The sequence below is a fragment of the Leptopilina heterotoma genome, unplaced genomic scaffold (genome assembly GCF_015476425.1).
Source record: "Leptopilina heterotoma isolate Lh14 unplaced genomic scaffold, ASM1547642v1 Lhet_214, whole genome shotgun sequence".
Taxonomy (NCBI): Eukaryota; Metazoa; Arthropoda; class Insecta; order Hymenoptera; family Figitidae; genus Leptopilina; species Leptopilina heterotoma.
Genome location: NW_025110932.1, coordinates 399,309 through 416,776, shown reverse-complemented (window position 1 = coordinate 416,776; position 17,468 = coordinate 399,309). Strand labels below are relative to the sequence as shown.

At 31.2% G+C, this 17,468-nt stretch overlaps 2 protein-coding genes across 4 annotated transcripts in view; one reads left to right on the top strand and one right to left on the bottom strand.

The window, feature by feature from the left end:
• The window catches only part of LOC122501751 (semaphorin-2A), a 335,557-nt gene that overhangs the window by 77,520 nt on the left and 240,569 nt on the right, over positions 1–17,468 (top strand). For all 3 annotated transcript variants that reach the window (XM_043611465.1, XM_043611467.1, XM_043611466.1), the window contains one exon: positions 17,229–17,432. In XM_043611465.1, the coding sequence (XP_043467400.1) occupies positions 17,427–17,432 (6 nt within the window). In that variant the 5' untranslated portion in view covers positions 17,229–17,426. The remainder of the gene's footprint in view (positions 1–17,228; positions 17,433–17,468) is intronic.
• LOC122501755 (trypsin-like) overlaps positions 1–17,468 on the bottom strand; it is a 162,490-nt gene that overhangs the window by 114,503 nt on the left and 30,519 nt on the right. The window contains exon 2 of the mRNA XM_043611474.1: positions 10,082–10,100. The gene's annotated coding sequence lies outside the window, so the exon portion shown is untranslated. The remainder of the gene's footprint in view (positions 1–10,081; positions 10,101–17,468) is intronic.

Below are 17,468 nucleotides of genomic sequence, written 5' to 3'. Positions count from 1 at the left end.
ATTAAATCCTCATATGAAAAGAGTAGATATGCAAATTAGGTGAAGGAAGATATCCATATTCCGTGCGATGAACGGAGAAAGAAAATATTAACCTGGGTTCTCGGAGTTGATCCTCATTTACAAAGGCTATTTTTCAAGGGTTCGTATTGTTTGTGGTAATGCTTCGTAGGGTATAGTATAATACATTTTTAATTCACTAGTTATTATAAACTCTTCATGGTGAAAGGGACCTTACGCGACAATTAAATCTCAATCCATTTAATTAAAAAATATATTTTTGGGAAAACTGTCTGAGTATTTATAATACAAATTCAAGAAATCGCTATTTGGGTGTAATAAATTCTGATCGAAATTGAATAAATAAGAAAGGTCAAACGAGTGAATTAGTAAGAAAAAAATTGCTCTTAGAATACATACATGTTCTACCTGAACCACTAGCACGTTCCGTTTTCAAGATCCTTCCAGAGGGATGAAAGGCACGAGCAAGAGGTCGTTTGCAAAACTGAGACCTCGAGACGTGGTTGCTTAGACTCCATCTCGTCTTTCCAGGGGGTTTAATCGACCCGCTCTATCGCCATCCTTTCCTCTTGTTAGCAGTCCTCCTGCTCTTTTTCGACTCTTCGAATCTTAATTTCTCTTCTTCTATTTACACGGTTCTTTCGCACTCTACCGTTTCCTTAATCTCGAATCGTAAGTGATTTTTCTTATAATAAATAAGAGACGAGGTCCTTCAATCCGTTCACTCTTCCTTAGAAAAAGGAACAATAATTAAATGGTAAATATACTTAGGACCTTTTAGATACTTGGAAAAGTACCCAGAAGAAAGAAGAAACACAATATAGAATAAAATATAAAGAATGAAATATAGTACAAATTTTCTTAAAAATAATTTGTAATATTCTTAAAAGCAGATGTAAAAATAAATTATATTATATGGTCAGGTCGAAGCTTACTATTTTGGTCCAAGTACTAAAGAAAGAAGCCAGTGAGGCGGAAAATACGAACCATAGATGACCCTTACACGGTTGGATTCTTCATTTAATTTCTCGAGAACCTATAAAGATTTTTATTGTTCTTGGTAATCAAAACAGTTCCTAGATAATCAGAACAGTTTCTGGATAATCAGAACAGTTTCTAGATAATCAGAACAATTTCTATTTAAAAGAAGATTAAAATTAAAAATGCTAGTAAATTTCCTGCTGTAAATTCACTAGTAACTAGAGAGGAGACTGGAAAATTAATACGGGACAGACAAGTATGAGCGTATGTAAACACAAGGTAAAGGACACCTTAGGGGAAATGCTTCAGCTAAATCCCTCATTGGCTTTGATCGTCAAGCGCCTAGCTTGAGGCAATAGCCAGTAGTCCAAGGATTTAGGAGAGAAACAACTCATTAGAGATACCACAGATCATGGCGCAGAAGGCAAGGTGTGCAGGAAATACGAGCAGTGTGGCAAGTCTAATCAATTGCAATTCTGTCTCCAATATTGCTTCTGTTATTGACATATATCTTAGCTGAAACTAAGATAAGAAAAATGCATAATATTGAGACTAAAATACTTTTCGGAAAAAAAGAAGCCATCAAGATGCTAATGTCACAGTTTCTCTAAGGATATCAAATTAAGACAAAAAAGGAATCAAAATGTTGCTTTGCAACACTTTTGATTCCTTTTTTGTCTCAATTTGATATCCTTAAAAAAACTGTGTGGTAATTAAGGATGATCTAAAATAGCTAACATAGCACCCTTTCAGAAAGATTGGAAACATTGTTTTAGAGTATCAGAAAAAAGTAGAGTAGTCCCAAAATGTCAAAGGATTCCAAGAAGAAAAAGGAGCTTCCAGAAAAGTCTTTAAGCAAAGTTTAGGTGATGAGGCTTAGTTAGGAAGATGCAGAGATCACTAGCCAAAGCTTTTTAAAGTTTTAGCTAAAGCTAGGGTCAGACCTACCAAAACTGGAAACACCTTTACTAAAATTGGAACATCCAGCTACCTTGATTCTAGGAGAAGTTCAACAAGGAGAACACCGATCTTGTCGCAAGATCATAGCTGCAGAATCTTCAAGAAGACTTTGTCAAGAACATGGAGAAAGTAAGGCCATTGCAAGAACGGCATAAGAGACTCGCGTAAGCTACGAAAAGGGTCCTTTACCAGCCAAGTTTAAAGCCAGACGGTAGTTCCGTAGGTTGCAGAATAATCCAGTCGAAGGATGTGGGTTTCAGTGGGTCAAACCCTACATAACTAAGAAATACGGGTATCTTGGTATCTGATGATAGAAGGTTTTCAACCTCCCTCACGAAATAAAATTCTAATAATCATTAGAATAATTCTCGAATTAATAATTTCACAACAGTTTAACAAATTTTCCATTTGAAGTTCGCACGATGTGCGAACAACAAAGACAAATTTCATCTATCGCAATTTGCCTAGAAAATAAATAAAGTTTACAAACTAGAATATTACCCACATGAATTTCAAGACATTTAGATTTTGAAATAAACTGATAAACACATACATTTATATGCACATTTTATAAAATTTCCCCTTTTCGTCGAAATTACATTAAGCGACCTGAAAAACATTTCTTTTCATAAGCGTCGGTTCTCCATTTTTCTCTCATTTCTTCAGCAATATAGGCCAATTTAGTCCACTTTTCCACCTTGCTTCTAGTATCTATGTCACTTTTTTCGAATACTGAAAAGGAACAGAAAGTATTTTCCTACTTATTATGCACAGTCAAATGGGAAAAATTTTCTAAAATGAAAAACAAAAAGACAAAACTGCAGCTATTGTTAACCCAGTTGTGTTTTTAAATTTCTAATGTTTATAAAGGACTAACCAGGGCTCTCATTTACTGCAAGCTCAGGGGACCTAATCAAATTGCTTTGTCTAACTCCGCTCTCTCTCTTGCACTCTAGTTTTCGTTGCTCTTGACAAAGCGGTGGCGATTGCAGTGCGGTCAAACTACCAGTTTATAAGCACACTCTCCTAGCCATTTGAGATAATGACAATCAGGAAACTGTGAAGCCTTGCTGCTCGAACAACGCAATCTCTTCTAAATACAGTTCAAGGGTGTTTTGATTTGAAACACCGGATACGACTCACGCCAAGGGGCTGTTTAAATAACAAGACTTCAAAGTGCATTTACTCTCTCCCTCTCTCTTTCTCTTTCCAAATTGTTATTGGTGAGAATTTAGTCTCTCTGATTATGCACTTTGGTGTAAAATCAATACTGGAATTATTATAATTTGTTCAAATATTTAGGAGACATTCGCTTTATTTGAATTAAAGATCTTATATTTTGTTTTTTGAAACTACCACTTTATATTCGCGCTATGATGGAGTACCTACTTTACTAGAAAATGAATCCACTTGGTTAGTGAGACCTCGACTTATATAAATAAGAAAGAGTTTCGGGCAAGAAAATTCATGAAAAACAGAGAGGTTAAGCGCTCTAATGGATGTAGCATATCAAATTTACTAAAATCAACTACTGCATTATGATTATGAAGTTAAATTTTCAAAATAAATAGTTTCGTTCCACTTGTTCTCCTTGAACAGTTATGTTTCGCGTTGCCAATTTATCGAAGGTATAAATGTCATTCAACGAAAAAGTGTGTAACGAAGCGTTAATAGACGAGATATCGTAACATGACTGAACATTAAAAGAAGTGAGCAAATGCAGCAAGAACAAGCAAGCAGAATATGATACAAATCTTCGTAGTTATAAAATAGCAAGTGGAAGGAGAATTTTTTATCAAAAATATAATTTTAGATAAAGGAATGCTAAGCCTAATTTGTGTAAAGAACTGCTCACCCAGTTTTTGGCCATTCTCTAAATTTTCAAGAGATGTTTGAGAATATTCCGACGTAGAATTTAATTTAACGTCTAAACGATGTTGTCGATATATAAGAGCAAATAAAATGAAAATAATTAGGTATAATTGAAATTAATAAGATGAAATTATCAAGGGTAAAAGGCTTTTTGTTTCTAAAGAGAATTGATTGACGGCTAATTAAGTCTTATCGTAAACCAAGGAAAGCAAATACAGCAGCATGAATTTCTAGGGAAAACATAATACAAAGGCATGAAAGTGACATCTCTCTCTCTCTCTCTCTCTCGTTTGCCAAGATCATTGCGTAAAATCTGCAGCTCTTCTAGAACAGTTCGAGTGTGAAGGCATTGAAAAATAATGAAGAGGCTCGTCCATGTCTGACAATTTATTTCCCACCCATACCTCAACGGGGTAGTCTGGGTAATTACTTTTCAAGTAGCAGACGTGAAAATGAACGGCGGATCTCAATTCGTTGATAATATTCCGACTTTCTTTTGTTTTCTTCCCTCGCAGCACTGATCGAGCGTCTGCGGTTTTTCATTGATTCTCATCGTTCCCACTGCTTATCACTAAAGCCATTTGCATTTTTTCTCATTTCCTTCTTTTCACACCTCATGGCTTGGAGTTTTCTCAATTATTTTTCCTTTAGAGAATTTTCAATGATATCTATTTTTATTCTAATAATAAAATATCAAAAGTGGATAAATTTGAAAAAAAATTTCTTCTCTTGTAACGTCACCTAAATTGCTGTTGACATATTTTGCCAGTCTTTGAAATCTTTGAGATCTTGACGTCGAAAAAATAATAAGAAATTACAACTTTAAAAGCTGAGAGAAATGTAAAATATTCAAAAAAATTTTCTGACAATGAAATCTTATTAAAATAGGATTAGAGGAAGAGGGACTGTTAGAAATATATTGACACAAGTTTAAGTGATAAAATGATCAACTAGTACAATATTTTTCCTGTTGCCGTGAACGCAATATCGTTTTGAATGGAGACAAGAAAAGAAAAGATCAATACTAATCAAATGACAATTTTCAACATGAAAGAAGACGAGCTAAAGTGAGATATAGTACTATAAGAGATAAAAGAGAGATAAGGTTGGACATCACTGGTTGTATGAGCATATATAGCTAGGATGATTTTGTATCCGAACAGTCAGCCCTGTTGGTGCGAGACGAGGGTGAAACGAAAAATATGGATTCCCCATTTCATCGAACTTTCTCCAGCGCAATCCCATATATAGATGGCTAGAAAGATAGAATGTCTAAAGTGTCAGACTTGGTATCAAAGCTGTTAGACGTGATCAAAAAATTTTCTACAAAAAGCTTCACTAGTATTTTTTCCGAAATTTATTACAAATTACTCAAGAAAAATTATTCTAAATATTCATTGTTAGTAGTTAAATACTACTTTAAAAAAAAATTAATCTGTTGTGTGAACAATTAATAACAAACTTACAAAGTAATTTAAAGGTATTTGGCGCCCCTGGTAATTAAACATTGATGATAAATTTGTTATGTGGTGAGTACAATCAAATGCGGATTGATTTACTATTTAAAAAATATAACGACAAGTAACGAAATGAATCTAACAATAAAGGATAAGTAAACATGATTCCTAAATGACTATGAATTTTTTATTAACATAAAAGTTTCTATTAAAGATCTATATCGGAATTCTGATGTCTAACACTCGCAGGAAATCTGCTGGGTGATTAAGAATCAGTATACAACAAACATTCACAAACTTTTTTTTCTGTTAATATTTTTAATTTAAAATTTATACCCACATACAGTAATTTTAGAAATTTTTAATTATATAAAATCACAGATTACTAACCCATTCCCAAATTGGATATAAAATACCTATAGAGATAGGAAAGCGCAAATAAATTGCATACTAACATTTAGAGATAAATTTAAATACCATGGCAAAATTGTGATATAGATTTGAGAATACTCCCTTCTACAAATGCAACCCATATTGTATTGGAAAATGTATTATCAAAGAGAATTTAATTGAACAAAAACTTGTTTGAAATTTTTTTTTGAAAATAAAATTTTTTATTAATCTTTGTTTTTAAAAAAAAATGAATATAATATTTCAATTAAAAAATTTATTTTCTTTTCAATCGTTTAATTAATTTATTGGCATTTATTTCAAAGCATTTAAAGAATTTTAACCGTTTACGTGCAACTAGAAGTTAATCAAATATCTCAATTTATTGGATTTTATTATTTTCAAATTTGATTAACAAAATTTACTTTTATTTCATTGGCAAATAAAAATTGTTTTTTATTTGTTAAAAATACAGTTTTTAAAAATTGCTTTTTTTAATGGCTTCGTTTATTTCAGTTCTTCATGTAATATAATATATTTTTTACATCTTTTGGAAGTGATATTTTATTTATGTATTTAAAATTTTTACCGGCGCCAAATACATTTAAATTCCTTTTTTCTTAACTTAAATAATTGACACAGTTTTTTCTAAGGATATTAAAAAAGGAATCAAAATGTTGCTTCGCAACTTTTGATTCATTTTTTGTCTCAATTTGATATCCTTAGAAAAACTATCAGATTCTAGTATGCTATGGATGTCAACTATTTGGAAGTAATACATTTATGTATTTTCTAATTGCATGGGCGCCAAATACCTCTAAATCCCTTTTTTTCATGGAAATAATTCCAAACTGTCATTTTATAATTGATTGAATTTTTTTTTAATTTTTAAATGTAAAACGTTATTGTTGCAATTTTCATGGGCTGCTGTTGCTCAAGGACAAATAAGGCGATTGTTACAGTAAGAAAAAGCAAGTGCAGAAGATAACGTAGCGTGCCGCGCCGATAAATCACGAGTTATTGAACGTGCAGCTCAGTTTGACGGGGGCGGTAGAGGTCTTGCTGTGATATGTCATAAGTCACAGCTGGTAGCACGTTGCGACGACATCATCCCCTCTCGTGGCTGAGCTGCAACTCCGGCCTAGACGTAATAGTGCCATTAACCAGTTCTGTATCTTAGCAACCCCAACCCACTGTTTCCATTTATTGCGCGAAATATGATTAATATTGTAAAATATGACGTTTTCCCGCAGGTCTGTTACTTGCCAAAGAATTCAACTACAATCGCATCAATTAACGCCTAACAAATAGGATAATAAATTTCTTTTTTATACTCCACTTCAACACGTTTATTCAGTTTACCTTTTTTATAATAAGTGAGAAAACGATAGCGAATACGTGAGTATTTTACACAGGAACTTTCCTTCATCACCTCAAACAATTGTATTTCCTTTACATACCATCATATATTCATTTATAAATATCGATCCCTGATGGTCGTTCTATTGATGATGAATTATTCAGTGGTATTCGATGAAATGCTCTTCTAAGAAACGCTACATTTATAGAAACATTATTCACCAAAAGGGACAAATGTCTTTTTTTGTTTAAGTAATTTTTTTTACTACAATCCGGTATTATACCCTTATTTCAACATGAAGTAGTAATTAATACCCTCTCTATATGAATATTCTGAGAAACTTTTAAATCATAAAATTTAATATAATTTTCTACTGTTTTACTGAAGCGTATTCCAATACGCTTTTTTCTTGGTGAAAAAAATTATGTCTCAGAGTGTTTTAAATTAAAAGACCTAAAATTATAAGCAATTTAACAGCAGTAAATTAAATTATTTTTCGAAATGAGTTTCCTTTCTATTTCACATAAAATTATATAGTCTTTTAAAAGTCTGATTTAAATTTTATTTAAGAAAACGAGGAAGAAGATATAAAATAATTGTCTTCTATTGAGAAACTCCATTACTTTACGTTTATCTAGAAAGACTCAGAAGAGTTGATAAAGAGGAGACTGATTTAAAAAAATCAAAGAAAGACTTGTAATTGAAATCAAAAGAGTTTATGTGCTACTGAAGACGTGCTAAAAGTAAACATTCTAGAACAAAATTTGTTCTACACAGCGATAACAATTAAAGTACAAGAAAAGATGGGTAAGGAACATAAAATGACCCATACAAAATATTGTGGCTACCTTATTGTTTCATGAAATTATGTATCACTGTTGCTAAGCAGAAACATTTTCGAATTTTTTTTTCTAACAATCTTTTTACCACTCTGGGCAAATAGGATCTTTTTTATAATAATTATATTATCTGTCATATGAACCCAAGAACCAATTTCATTTAACTAGACATGATAGGTCCCATGAATTTATGATATTCACTAAAAGCACTCTGCCATTGGTACTAAGTGAGTTAACTAATGTAAAGCATATTTTCATGTATGGGATACTAAAAAATAAAATCGTAATAAAAAATTCCTTTTATCTCACACTTGATTCACGTTTAGTTGATATCTCTTCTTTTTGGGTGATATTAAGTTTTAAAAGCTTATTGAAAAATTTAAATAATTCAAAGTACTTTCTTTAAGGTTTATGGAATTTTAATTTCACTTACAAAATTTTAATTTCGATAACTATGAAGAGTTGATTGAAATCAAAAGTACATAACTCTTTAATTTATCATATAAATATACTAAAACATTTTATTTACATTTTTTATTATCATTTTCATAATGTTAATTAAAAGTTATTTGAAATTATAAAATGTACAGCTATTTCAAGAGATTATCTATTTAAAGAGTTAGGTAAAGCTTTTAGAATCTGTGTTGTTATTAAAACACATTATACATTTGAAAGCTTCGCTTTTCATATAGGTACCCTTTTAGCTTTGATTATCCTCGTGTCCGCTAATAATTCAGTTTACTGTGAAAGAATAATTAATTTTCAAATTGCTGGCGCTTAAAAGCATTGCTATTGCAAAGCCACGAGTTTGTTATTCACAATGTTATATCACTATATTCGATGGATGTAAAAAAATTTAAATATTTATTTCTTAATTGAAATGCAAGTAACAATAATTATGGAATTAACCTTGATATCTTGAAATGAACAAGGTCAAGTTATGTAATATTGATGCTTCTCACAGGTCGCATCATGCAATAATTAACAATAAAGTTAATAATATAATTTTACAATAAATTAATAATTGAATTTCGAATTTTTTATATTTAGTGGAAGTAAAATCAGTATTTATGTTTTTAAATTTTCATGGACCCCAGATATTAGCTGTAGTATACAATATTAAGATTCTAATAATTTTTATATACTTTACTAACAAAGAAAGTTAATCAATTTTCAAAAAACAAAAGAGAATTTATGTTTTTAAATTTTCATGGACTCCAGATAATAGCTGTAGTAAACAATATTAAGATTCTATTAATTTTTATATACTTTACTAACAAAGAAAGTTAATCAATTTTAAAAAAACAAAAGAGAATTTTTAGTTTTACTTGTTTTATTAAAATGTCAAGTCTCATTAAAAGTGAAATTTAATTATAATAGATTGTGAAGTGCTATTTATTTAGGTTACTAAAAAAGTAATATTTTTTTATTTACTAATTTTTCAAATTTCATGGGCGCCAAATACCTTTAAATTATACTTTTTACATCAGTTGTAGATTTGTGAAGTGTTATTTTCTTCAATGTACATTAATGCCTACAAAAGTACGACCTATATCGACGAGAAGCTATATTTTGAAATGTTATTAATAGCATAAAAAATTGAAGATAATCCTCAATTTTGAATATTCCTTGAATTAGTATGAATAGCGACGGATTTTGATAAATAACATAAAAGGGAGCCTTCCATCTTAAATTTGCTTTCACCCGAGCGTTACTTCATAAATCAATTTATCATTTCCTTCAAGAAAGAATTAATTTTTGTTGGTTAAAGTGGGGAAATATATAAGATAACGTTAAACTTAGGCTCTCTCTGCAACATGGGAAACGCCAAAGTGAAGGTAACAAGCTCACCTAACGATTTAAGACGTAGTACGAACATGGAAACTTAGTTATTTACCCGTAAGCACTGCAACTTGTTTGACAACCTAAAGGTATTTGCTCTAATACTTGATTATCCACTTAATGTTTGCAAAACATTTAAACACTGTCATTTGACGTTAGCGTTTCCTTAACTTTAAAATTTTATACGGTTTCAGTTAATTCAAAACTCTTAAACAAAGTAAAGTCGAAATAAATTATTGGGTTATGTGATGCATTGCGAGGTTTTATTGATTCGAATGTTAATCTAAAATAATAAAATTTGTAGATTTTAAGGAAGTACTTACAATTTGAAGATATGTTTACGATTTGAGTAGATCACATACCTGGTGGCCCGGAAACCTCCTGCAACAAATTACCGTTTGTTAATGTTTTTAAATTTTTTTAAAATTAAATATGAAATTTTTTTTGTTTGAATGTTTGTAATTTTTTTAAATATATCGACTTGGAATTTTGTTTTCAGATAGAAGATAAATTTCAGTAATAGATTAGTGGTGCTATTATAACCATGACACTTAATTATAACCATACAAAAAAGTGTGTTTTATTTTCGCAATTGACAGAAGCGATTCACAATTCATTGACGTCTATTTTATGAAACGCGCTATTGACATTTGATCGAATCTGTATGAGGTAGATATACAAATTTTATGACGCGTCAGAAATAGCTTTTAAACTTCAGAGAGGTCATGAAAATAAAGAATTTCCCAAAGCGAAAATTATTTATTTATATAGAAGTGTAAAAAGTTTTATTATATTTTTACATTCAATAGAATTAAAGTTTAAAATTTAAAACAAATCATTTTAACTAAAAGCCATATGTAGTACTTGTAACTAATTTAATTGTCATAGTATGGGGGTCCTAATGGCGTAGTGGTTAGAAGATTTCGAAAATTCTCTAACAGTAAACCACAAAATCCCTGTTGATAGATCTTGAATTACAATTCAATGCGGGCTTAGAATCATTAACAATTCTCGAGAAACTTTGAAGGAGAGTTGTATAATCGCCTATTAACGTCTAGGCGTGTGTTCTTAGTAAGAAATTAAGCTCTTTGATCATTACAGAGTTAGTGCATATTTTGTTATTACAAATACGATTCACTTGAAATGAATTGTAACATTTTAAAATCTGAGCTAGTCACAATGAGAATTTATTCTTATTTATTCTTTTGCAATTAAGTACAGGTATAATTAAAATAGTTATCGGAAGATTGGCCAACAGAGGTCCAAGTGTAGTCTCCAATTATCGGTTGCTTACTAATTGTATTAATTTGTAATTAATCGAAGCCACTCAGACCCCCACAATCATCATACACTGTGCTTCCCTGTTATATATAATCGGATAGGAATTTCAATTACTCCAGAATTCTTGGTAGGCATCCGCATCCTGGAGATGTTTATCATCTGTCCAAAAAAACTATTACCGACCATCTTGAAAAGCACCTTGATACGAAAATAATTGTTTCTCCAAGAAGGACAGTAATTTCAAATTTATTACAGAAAAGAGATAAAAATATATTGAGATAAATTATGCAGAGTAGAAATTTATTATGAAAGCATTAATTCAAGAAGATGAGAAATAGAAGAAGTAAGACGTTACAGATATAACGTATCAATATATAAATTGACTAAATAATATGTGGAGCAAATGTGAAATTCGTGTAACTATCCATTTTTACTAAAATATGATACAGGGGACTTCGTGAATGAAATTTATTATATTTAGATCGAGGTGAATGCTTCTAGCTTTTATATTATCCTGCCTTCGCCGTCATTTTTTCCTTCCGTCAGTTTCGTGCTGTCCCCTTCCCTTCTCTTTTTGACAATTTGAATCGAGCGACTCATTATTTTATATTGTGAGCCTCGCCAACAATAGTCATCCCTCTTTTTAACCATTTCGAGACTCTTCTTCGACTCCAGACGCTTTTAAATTGGGAATTATATTAAAATTGAAATTACAACATTTTTGTACTCTTTTTTTTCTCTCCAAGATAATTTTTTATTAATAAGAATCTCTTTCAGATTCTCCTATTCCACTTGCACTTCATTTTATCCTCAAAATAAGAGTCACCTTATATTCTGCACAGGCAAAGTAAAATTAAATACATCTTACGCAAAAAAAGAAATATTTTAGATAAAGTTTTCATTCGATATGTACTTATTTGGTCTGAAAGCTGTATCTGTCAACACATCTAGCTTTGCAGGGATTGAAAATGTTTCCAACTGAGCGTAGGGAAGTGCACTCTATATACGAAGGGTCGAGTGTTGATGATGTTCAAAGGGGAACTCAGTATGCAATGTGATTCTCTCGCCTGATAAAATGAAGTATTTTAAATTTGCTTCAATTTTTTTAACTAGCAACATCCAAGTTTTTCTTGCTCCGTACAGTTAATTAATTTTTTTGACGCAATCATCCTGTCCATACAGAAAAAATATTTATTAATATGTATGCAGAAATATTTTCTAGTTGTACGATGAGCAGGAAGCACTTGTCTAAAAAAAAGATAGGCTACTAAAAGTGAATTACAGAACGAAGCAGTTCTTCTCCGGTCAGAAGGTGAAAAGACAGTGACCCAGCATATTTTTCCCAAAGGTTTTTTTAAGTTGAAATGGAAGGGGCGCAATAAGAAAATTTATATCCAAAAGCGCTCATACAGACAGAACAAAAGGGTACTTCACCAAGGTTGCCAGACATAATAAACCCAAAAGTGTTCAAACAATACTAATGACAAAAGGGGAACTCCCAAACGAAAGTTTTCTTAACTTTGTAAACAAACGATTAACACGAATAAGTAGAATTTAAAAATGAATATCAAAACAAATATTAATTTACAATTATTTTTGAAAACTGTTTTGGATTTTTTCAACTAGAATCTGCAATCACTTTAACCACTTTTTAAGTTATTAAATCACAGAAATAACAGAATATGTTAAATTAAAAATTGGAATTCTGCAAAAATATCAACTATATATTTTTATATTATTTATAAAAACAGCACAGAGTTTCAAATGATGTACTTTCCAATCTCGAAAGGCAAATATTTGAAGATGTCGTGAATGTACCAACTAAATTTATTTCAAAGTCGTATTGATTTACGGACAAATAGAAAGCATGAAAAAGATGTTTGTCACATGTGTACATTAGAAGATTCTTCAAAGAAATACGATCAGTAAACTGTTTAAAAATTTAGTAATTTTTATTTGTCAAGAAATGTAAACACCTGTTTTTAAAGAAATTTTCAAAAGTGAAATTGATAAATACATTTTAGTTAATTACAAATCGTTCTGTTCGAAAAAAGGATTGAAAGAGGAAGCACATCCAGAGTCTAGAGTTACAAATGTTATCTGGTCCAGATCAGAAATAAGTTTAGAGGTCATAAATGAAGAGATCTACAAGTGCATTAGGCTGAGGAAGAAGGGGACAGTGTTACTAACAAAAATCGAACAGGCGGTTCACTCGATGCTAAAGTCCTACATCACGTCCAAGGAGCATTGACCGAACGATAAAGGACGAGTTAGAAAACCTTCAAAACTTTATCGAGCTACTGAAGAAGAAACATCTGGAGACAGGAAATAGTGAAACTTATATTTTAAGATTAACTCCCTTTATCCATTTTACCCCCTTTCTTCAGGTGAAAGTCTGAGCTATAGAAAACGGTCCTTAATAAATAATTTTACCGACGATTGTTTATTTTATAAAAAAGTATTGATACTAACAATTTAGACATTGGTTTATGTTTATTATGAATCGTAAATTACTTAATTTATTCAATTACAAACGTTTTATATTGATCTGCAATATATTTTGAAAAATATTATAAGAATACATAAGTCGTAAATCTTTTTCTGCTATTATTATAAAATACTAACATTTTTGAATCTAAAGTTGATACACACGTATCAATTTACTTTTGTAGAAGTTACAAAATCGGATGATGTCAAGAGAAAATAAAGAAAATTAAACAAAAGGAAGTACCTTTAGTATTTAGTCTTAACGAGCACCTCGAAAACAAAAGCTCGTTTCTGTTCTCATCCAACCTTTCCTTTTAGCTTTACGCATACACAAGGTTATCGAGTTCGAGATTGTAAAACTTTTCTTTTGTACAATATATTTTTTCCTCTTCTCTTGTTTCAGATAATTGTGATAACAATTATATTCTGTGGATTTAAAGAAATGATGTATTTTTTAGAAAAGAAGAAAATAATTTTTTTTATTTTCAAAATTTAAATTAGTTAAAATTCTAGGACTCTAAACATGAAAAAGTACACAATTTTTCATAATTATCAATTGTATATAAAAGAGATAGCACAATTGATTACGTAAAATATTTATCCTAAATGTTAGTTTAATGACTGTTTAAGGGGTTGCGATTCTATAATTTCACGGTAGGTTACTTTGTTTTCACTTTTACTTAACTTTCCCTCGACATCCACTTTCACAATCAATCTCATCACATAATGAGTAACGTGATAAAGTGAAAAAAATGTCGATTTCAAGTGAAGTAAAAGTGAAATCAAAGTGACAAATTAAAAAACTCACTTTATCAACAATAATTAAAATATGAGGAGTTGAGTTTGACAATAGAGAGCATTAATATTTAATTTCAGTACCAGAAAGGCGTGAATGCGAAAGTACATTGAATTCACCTAAGCCGATAACATTCGTCGAGAAAAGGTGTGAAAAGTGAAAAAAGAAATAAAAAGAGAAATGAAGTTGTAGAGAGAAACTGTGAACGCGAAATAACCCAAACACATACATGTGCATAAAGTGAGAGAAGAAAAGAAAGCTGTCTGGTAGGGTGTCTCGACGCATTGTCCATGTAGACGGATGAGTTGGCTCTTTACAGAAATGCATGTTGAGTTTTCAAGGGTGCATTGGCAGAGCCAAAGAGTAGATGGATTTGTAAGCGTGTGCGCGCTCCGCACTCACAAGCATCACGATTCGTCGACCGACACTATTTTCTGCTGCTGCTGCTGTATATGTCTGTCTTTTACCCCCTTTTTTAGTCCATCATTTTCGTTCTTTCCGTTTGTTACTCTCGCCTTTTAAACGTGATTCACCGACAGAGGCACTATCGATAGTGATTGCGTGATGACGGGAGTTGAAGCACAAAGAGAAACTGGAATGGGCACGAGAAAGCGTCACCACAATTTCCACAAAGTCGTAGCAAAGGCGATTGCCACAGACGAACTATTATTGCTATTGCTTTTTTGCGGTCGAAAAGGAAAGAAAAAAGCAGAAAAGTCTATTTTATTTTCATCTATATTAAGGGACGTTTTGCTCACGTGAGTAATTTCATTCCAGTTTGTCATTGGCAAAAAGGAAAAGTCTAATTCATCTGTAAAATTACAAAGTCGTTTTACAATACTCTTTCACAGGAATTGTTTCTTTTGCAACAAAGTTGAATTGTTCAAATGAAACAATGTCAAAGAGTATTTCAACCCAAAATATTCGATTAGGTAACTTTATTTTATTAACGGTATTTTAAAAGTACAAAATTGTTTTTACCTGATCAAAGTTACTTATCAAAAGGGAATTTCAAAAGAAATAAGATTTTAAATCTTATGAAAACCAATTTTGAAAAACAATTTATAAAAAGAATATTTAAGAATTGAAGATAGTAAATTTTGAACTGAACGGAGAATAATAAAAAATGATTGGATTTACGTTGACAGAGGGGAAATATTGAATTAAGAATAAATTGTTTTTTATTGTGAGAGTGGAATACGTGTCTATGAAACCATTATGGTCGATTCCTTTTATCTTCTTGTTCGTAACATCTTTTTCTACTCGAGTCTGTTGAGTGAGACTGCTGTCAGCTTCCTTTACCAGTAATGATGTAACGAGGATCATCTGTGTACATGAGAAGAGTTCAAGAGATGTTAGCTATTGGTAGCTGTCTCGTCTTATTTGAATATCAGTCTATTTCCTTCTATACAAGACGGAAGATATGGGATAAAAGAAGAAAGGAGGAAATGCAGAGAAAAAGAATACAAAAAAATACACTTGTGCTTTTTCCCATTCAATGTGCACCTTCTTTTACATAACTCTTCTCTTTTTTAAATCTACCTTTTTTCGTCTCTTCCATTCTATAGAAAGTATTTGAATTTCTTATATTGAGAAACCGTGATGTTATCATTAAATGGTTTCTTTCGAAAAACATAAACATGAAATATATTTCAATTCATGACAATAAACAACTCAGTGGAACTATGTTAACGAAAAATTATTTGGTAGATTTAAAAACAATTCTCGGTTCAGGTGTAACAAGAAGTGGTCAGAAAGCTGTCAATTCCAGTACGCGCAGTAAAGTTAACAGTTGTGGTCACATAAAAAGGAAGACAAGTTGCAAAGAAGCAACTGCTCTTCTTGATGCCAAGGCAGACTTTTAAAATAGCTCCCTTCAGCCCTTTCCCCTTTTTTTAGGTGAAATTCTGAGCTAGAGGAAAAGCGTTCCTTTCAATAAATCTAATAATGATTTAATAAGATATAAAATATTCAAATTCATATTATATTTTTATGAAGACAAATTCTCCAAGTTACATTCAAGTTTGTAAACATTGCCCTTTCGTACAAAAGTACTCCTACATCTAATATGAACAATAAATTTATTTTCTTAAATCTAGGTTGACACTTTATTGTGTGTAAACAATGTCAGTTTTAATTAAACATAATGTTACATTATCGCCCAAGAAATTTATTTCATTAGAAATTAAATTAGCTTCTCTAGTGATACGATCAATTAATGAATTATTACCATAGTTTGTTCTATGAAATACCACCGAAAATAATGTATAAAGTCTAGTAAACATTTTAGGAACAGATAAATTTACCATAGAAAATTGACGATTTTATTTTTAAAAAATAAGTTAGGCAGGTAAATTGTTACTAGTTTGTTCAATAAAAAAATTCGCATCCAGTGTGTGGAAAATTAAAAATAAATAATTGTATATTTAAGGAATATATGACGTAGTGCTTTATAATTCACGTCTGAGACACGACAAAGGACCTTAACTTTTCGAATGGGAAAGTTGAAACCGTTGCTTTAATAAACCTTCTGTATATCCTCTTGTGACCCTAATGGTCAGTACAAGCATGTTAAAGGATTAATTTCCCGATTTCACTGGCGCTTATATAAGTACAGAGTAATTCGAGACAGCTGTTTCCGCGTTGAACGTCCTTGGGGCAGGATGGCATTAGCCTCCAAAGACCCTTTCAATGCTCACGAACCCATTTTGCACTCTAAATGGATCTAAGCTCTTCGACATCCCTCGCATCTCTGGGAAATTGTCATTCGAATTTTCGGCAACAGGAAATTGAATTGTTGTGTAATCTGTGAAGATGGGAGAGCGTATAAAAATATCCACCTAATTGAAAATCTTTCTAGATCAATATATCTTTACAAACACTTCGGAAAATGTATTTATAAAACCTAATTTAAGTTTCTTTAATTTAATTTTCTCTTGTTTCAGGAATGATAAACAGACACCTACTGCTGCTGCTGCGGATGTGGTGTGTTTTAGAGAAAGCAAAAATGCAAAGTGACTATTAAAGTGATTTGGAATGAGTGAACAATATACTAGTAAACTTTAATCGGATCTTGAGATTGGAACTGTTGCTCACAAAATACTCATTGCTTGAACGAGAGGAAAATCTATCGAGGAGCAAGAATGATGGTGAGTAGTTTACCATATAACATGCGCCGAACGCAG